The following is a 5,994-nucleotide window of genomic DNA, read 5'->3' as shown; positions in this document are numbered from 1 at the left end:
GTGTCACGTGGGGGGTGTCACGCCGTTGCCTGGCAACGACGACGCGTCCCCGGTCAGGCCCCACCGGGAGCGGGACGGGACCGGGCCCCACCGGAGTCCCGGGGCCTCCGCGGGCTCCTTTGTCACCCTGGGTGTTTCGTCACTCCGTCCCTGCGGCTCAGCTCCGTTTTGGGACTCCCTGAGGCTCCCGCTGCCTTTTGAGGCCCTCTCAGGGTCCTCCCTCCACAGGATCCCTGCTCACATTTGGGCTTTGCCGAGGTTCCCATTCCCTTTGGGACCTTCTGGGGCTCCCTGACGTTCTTGTTCCCTTTTGGGACATTCCCAAGGCCCACACTGTCTTCTGGGGCTCCCAGAGGCCCCCATTCCCTTTTGGGGCCCTGCATGCGAGACCCCACTCCCTTTTGGGGTTCCCCGAGGCTCTCAGTCTTTTTCAGCGTTCTCCCTCCTCAGGGTCTCTGTTCACATTTGGGTCTCCCTGAGGCTCCTATTCCTTTTTGGGGCCCTTCATTCCTGAAAGCCTTGCTCCTTCTTGGAGCTCCCTGAGATCCCTGCTCCCTTCCAGGACCATCTCTCCATCTCTGAGAGCCCCACTACCTTTTGGGATCCTCTCAGAGGCTCCCACTCTCTTTTGGAACTCTCTCTTCCTCCCTGAGGCCCCCGTTTCCTTTTAGGGTTCCCCAGGGCCCTCCATCCCCATTGGAGCTCTCCATCCCTGTGGCCCCCACTTCTTTTTGGGGCTCCCTTTGAGGACCCTCCATCCCCAGGCCCCGCACTCCTTTCCGTCCCCTCCCACCATGGAGATCAAGCTGGAGTACGTGCGGAAGCGCAGCGAGTTCGGGCGGCCCTGCAGCTTCTCGGACTCTCTGGCCGAGGTGACCGTGGACATCCCGCCGGACCCCAGCCTGGCCGGAGACTTCATCCCCCAGGATCCCGTGGACTTTGCTTTTCAGGAGGGTCCCATCATGGCCGTGCACGAGGTACAGGGACCCCCCCTCGCCGGGTGAGCACGGAGCAGGTGGAGAGGACACCCCGGGGTGTCAGCCACATTGAGGGCAGCTGGCCTGAGGGGACAAGGTGTGGCAGGCACCTTTTGGGCTCAGAGCCTCGGACCCCTCCGTGTCCCCCTGCCCAGGTGAACACGGAGCGGGTGCAGGTGTCCGTCAAGGGTGTGAACCATGTGGAGGGGGGGTGGCCCCAGCACATCGACCCCAAGAACTCAGAGCTGACCTCCCGCTACCGGGAGGAGGTGGAGAGGGAAGAACGGCCGTGCTGTCCCTGCAGCTGGTGGAGCACTGCATCAGGCAGAACAACGCCATCGACATCTACGAGGAATATTTTGAGGAGGAGGAGGAGGAAGAGGAGGAAGAAGAGCATCCCTCAGCCAAAACCATCAGTGTCATCAGGTGGCACAGCTGGGGGGGCTCACCAGAGCCACAGCAGGGTCAAACCACCTTCATGGGAGGTGGAAAAGCTTTAGGAGTTAAATTCCAGTGGGTTTGGGATGGTCCTGGTGCAGTTTGGGGGTGGAGAGACCTGCAGAACCCTCCCTGCTCCATCACTCCATCCCTGCCCCTCCCCCTGCCCAGGTGATTTGGGGATGGAGACCAGGGTCAGACTCAGCTCTGAGCATCTCCTGACGGTGCTTTTGGACTTTCCTTCTTATTTTTGGTGCCTCAAAGGTTAATTTCCACATCAGGGGTGATTAGGAGTCAGATCCAGTAAGATAATTGGATTTTTAAAAAGGTATGACTGGAAAGACGATGAAATCATCAACTCTTCTCCCCCTGCCCGACCTCCAGGAGAATCATTTCCTGCACTCAAGGCTCAAGGGCTGCAGATTGGTTTCATTGTGATTCCCACAATTCCCTCTGGGAGCCGTTCATCCCAAGGATTTGCAAACTGACCTGTCTTGGCTGATGTGTCACCCCAAAGGGACCCCAACACGACCAAGAGGATGGCCACGCACATCTCCTGGCACCCTGACGCCAACAGGGCCGTGGCCGTGGCTTATTGCAGCCTGGACTTCCAGGACAGCAGGAAAGACATGAGCTTTGATTCCTACATCTGGGATCTGGGTAAGGGGAAGGGCAAACCCAGCAGTGGATAAGGGAAGCACTTTGTGTCTCAGGGAGCAGGACGAGGCCCCGCAGCACCCCGGGGAGGGTCGGTGGGGGAGGCTCCTGCTTTGCCCACACAGCGGTGCAGAAACGGGGAGAAATGGGAGCTGGGAGGTGGGAAATAACCACTAAAATCCCATTGCATGGCTCCAGAGCCATGACAGGCAGCAGAGCCTGGAGCCTCGCATGAGGTTCTTGATGTGGTTCAGTGAAGGAAGAAAGAGGCAGCAGGAGCCCGGGCTGAGACTTGCCCTGATCTGTCCAGTCCTGGCTCACACCTGATGTGTTTTGGAGTGAAAAGGACAAAGAAAAAGGGGTGGGAATGCAGGAGATTTGTGTACCGGGTGTCTGTGCCCAGGCCAGCTCCTGGTGACATGGGCACCTCATCCGGCACAGCTGTGTCAGGGAACGGGGTGGGGGCAGTGGGGTGGGCTGGGGGCTGCTTTTGGGGGCCTGCCTTGACCCTTTGCTCTTCACTCATCCCTCCTTGGCAGAAAAACCCTACAGCCCAGAGCTCACCCTCAAGCCCTCGTCCCCTTTAGTGACCCTGGAATACAATTCCAAGGACTGGCATCACGTGCTGGGAGGCTGCTACAACGGGCAGATAGGTGAGGGGGCCTTCATTCTGCTCCAGCCTGGCACCAGCACTGCTGCACTCCCAGGAGGCCGTGGCACCAGTGCTGCCACCGGGAGCACAGGAGAAGCCCTGGGATTTGCCTGGGGACAGGTGTGTGCTCACCTGAGCAGGCACCCAGGGAGGGGGGACACCGTGCCAGGGAGGATGGAGGGAGGGATGGATGGAGGGATGGAGGGATGGATGGAGGGATGGACACAGGGATGGATGGATGGAGGGATGGAGGGATGGATGGATGGAGGGATGGAGGGATGGATGGAGGGATGGATGGATGGATGGAGGGATGGATGGATGAAGGGATGGAGGGAGGGATGGAGGGGATGAGCAGGATGGGTGCTGTGCTCCTGCCTCTCCCACCTCCCTGGATGATCTCTGGGAAGCACTGGGTGAGGTTTGCTCCCTGTTCCAGCTTGGACAGTGGGGGAAATGTGACAAGGAAAGGAGTTGGGCAAGGGCTTTTCTTTTCCTTCCCAGTGTACTGGGACACCAGGAAAGGGGGGCTGCCTGTGGAGATGACCCCCGTGGAGCTCAGCCACAGGGACCCCGTGTATGGAGCGTGCTGGCTGCCCTCCCGAACGGGCACTGAGTGCTTCTCAGGCTCCACTGACGGCCAGGTGAGGGGCTGGAACAGGGGAGGGGGCCAGGGGCTCCTGAGGGGTCCTGAAAGGGCTTCCTGTGCCCCCCCTGCCCCCTCAGCAGCACAAGATCCAGGCACGGGGCAGCTGCTAGGCTCCAGGATCGCCACCACCTCTGACTGTGCTGGGAGCAGCCCCCACAGCCCCTACCCCGTCTTGTCCCCGCAGGTGCTGTGGTGGGACATCCGCAAGATGTCCCAGCCCAGCGAGAAGCTGATCTTGGACATCACCAAGGAAGATCAGCTGAAGAAGGCTCTGGGTGCCAGCGCCCTGGACTTTGCGCCCACTATGGTGAGTGTCCCTGTGCCCACAGGTGCCCCTGTGTCCCTGCCACAGGCAGGAGGGAGAGCCCAGCAGGGTGCAGGGCAGTCCCTGGTCACCCCTGTGGGCACAGCCCAGGGCCAGATGCCCTCAGAAGAACTGGGAGTTGATGTGCTCCAAAAACACCGGGTCCTGCTGGCATTTCAGTCCCTGAACCCCCCCAATGGTGGGGGGTCCCCGGGCTCTGGCGGCAACAGAACGCCTGCTGCCCCCCACACCATGTGGTCCCCATCCTGCTGACAGCTGCTCCCTCCTGCTTCCCACCCTCAGCCCACCAAATTCCTGGTGGGCACAGAGCAGGGCACCATCATCTCCTGCAACCGTGACGCCAAGACCCCCCCCGAGAAAATCGCCCACATCTTCAGCGGCCACCTCGGGGCTGTCTACAGAGTGACCAGAAACCCCTTCTTCCCCAAAGTCTTCCTGTCAGTCGGGGACTGGACTGCTCGCATCTGGACGGAGGAGCTCATGGATTCATCATCCATTATGGAGACCAAGTAGGTGTCAGGGGGCATTTACTCGGCCAGAAATCAGCCCCGGGGTGGCAGAGCATGTTCAGGGCAGGTGACAGTGGGGTCTGGTCAGCTCTGAGTGCTGGGACGGGCCGGTGACCAAGGCAGGGCAGTGCCAGTGTGGCTGAGGGGTGGCTCTGCTGGAAGGTACCACACCCCCTACCTGCTGGACGGGTGCTGGAGCCCCGTGAAGCCGGCCGTGTTCTTCACCGCCAAGTCGGACGGCACCCTGGACATCTGGGACTTCCTCTTCCACCAGAAGGAGCCTTCCCTCAGCCTCAAGGTGGGTCCCCAGCACCTCTGGGAGCCTCGCATCACCCCAGGGCCGAGTGTCACCACCCACCTGTGCCCTGTCCCCAGGTGTCCAACGATCCCCTGCTCAGCCTGTGCTCGCAGGACAACGGGCGCATCCTTGGCTGTGGCACCAGGCTGGGCATTGTGTCCCTCCTGGAGATCTCCCCAGGGCTCTGCACCATGCGGAAGAACGAGAAGACTCTGACCTCCACAGTATGTGCCAGGTCCCACCCGAGCCCCACACTCTGCCCACAGCTCTGCCGTGTCCCCAGACACAGCACAGGGTCCCCTCTCCCCCCCACGCCCCTCAGCCCCACATCTGCCCCAGATGTTCGAGCGGGAGACGAGGCGGGAGAAGGTCCTGCAGGACAAACATCGGGAGCGGCTGCTGCGGGAGCAGGACCAGGCCCGGGCCCAGCCAGAGGAGCAGGAGGACCCCCGGGAGGTGTTCGAGAAGGCCAGAGAAGATTTCTTCTCCATCATCAAGGCGGAGAAGCGGAGGAGGGGCCAGGAAGATCCTGAAGAGGTAACGGGGACAGGACAGTCTGGCCACAATGGCAGGGACCCCATCAAGGGCAGGGGACAGAGACAACCTCTGTCTTTCAGAGTGAAGAGGGCGAGGAAGCTGCACAGTAGGAAAACCAGGAGGAAGAGTGGGAGGATGCCAAGGTCAGTGTGCTCCAGCTGCACCTTCCTTTCCCCTCTGTGCCAGAGCTGCTGCAGAGACGAGGCCACTGTCCCCAAGCCAGGCAGCTCTCCTGGGCTCTCTGCCCTCGTGGGGTGGCAAGTGAGGGGCCCTGCACAGCCCCCTGACCCCACAGCTGCTCCCTGGCCTTTGCATCCTGATTTTCTTTGGTGTGAATAAACCGGTGCTTTCCATGTCACGTTTCCTCTTTTATCACAGCAGGGTCGAGCAGAGGGTGGGAAAGTCACGTCCTCCTGCTCCTCCCGTCCCTTCCTTGAGCTGGGACACTCAAAGCCAGAGGCTGAGCACGGCCAAGCACCCACAGCAGCACAGGGTGTCCCTCAGTGTCCCCAGCCCATGAGCAGGGCACAGCAGGGTGGCTGCTGGCAGCAGGGGGGGCCTTCTCCCCTCTGGGCCCGCTCGCAGCTGGAGAGCCCGGTGTCCCCAGTTATCAGTGCTGGGTAAACACAGCCCTGCTGGTAGTACCAGCAGCCACCCCGACCCCTCACCCCCCTTAATTAATCATTAACGAGCTGCCAGCAGCACTGTCACGGCGATGGGGACACCACACAGGTGGCTCCCTGTGGGCTGAGGGGGAGCCCCCCAGCAGGACCCTTCCCCAGGCTGTGCTCAGGGGCTGAACCACCCATGGGTGTGCGATGCCAGGATGGGGTTCAGGGGCCATCGCCCCCCCACACCCCAGCCCAGCCCTGGGGGTGCTGCTGTGCCCTTTCCCCAGGCACTGGGGTCCCGTCTGTGCCTCTCCTGGGTGCCTGTGCAGCACCCCGTGCCAGCC

General features: G+C 61.6%; 1 protein-coding gene across 1 annotated transcript; it reads left to right on the top strand.

Moving 5' to 3' along the window:
* The first annotated feature begins 27 nt into the window (after nucleotides 1-27).
* On the top strand, nucleotides 28-5,397 carry DNAI2 (dynein axonemal intermediate chain 2). The gene is given in 12 exon segments (XM_017730327.1): nucleotides 28-977; nucleotides 1,133-1,259; nucleotides 1,262-1,403; nucleotides 1,933-2,075; nucleotides 2,612-2,725; nucleotides 3,226-3,365; nucleotides 3,555-3,677; nucleotides 3,978-4,204; nucleotides 4,367-4,502; nucleotides 4,580-4,726; nucleotides 4,842-5,039; nucleotides 5,120-5,397. Coding segments are annotated over 12 exon segments (1,710 nt in total). The 5' UTR covers nucleotides 28-794; the 3' UTR covers nucleotides 5,150-5,397.
* Nucleotides 5,398-5,994: the final 597 nt, after the last annotated feature.

This window comes from Corvus brachyrhynchos, unplaced genomic scaffold, assembly GCF_000691975.1.
Source record: "Corvus brachyrhynchos isolate BGI_N302 unplaced genomic scaffold, ASM69197v1 scaffold340, whole genome shotgun sequence".
NCBI lineage: Eukaryota > Metazoa > Chordata > Aves > Passeriformes > Corvidae > Corvus > Corvus brachyrhynchos.
This window is presented reverse-complemented; position numbering and strand designations above follow the sequence as displayed.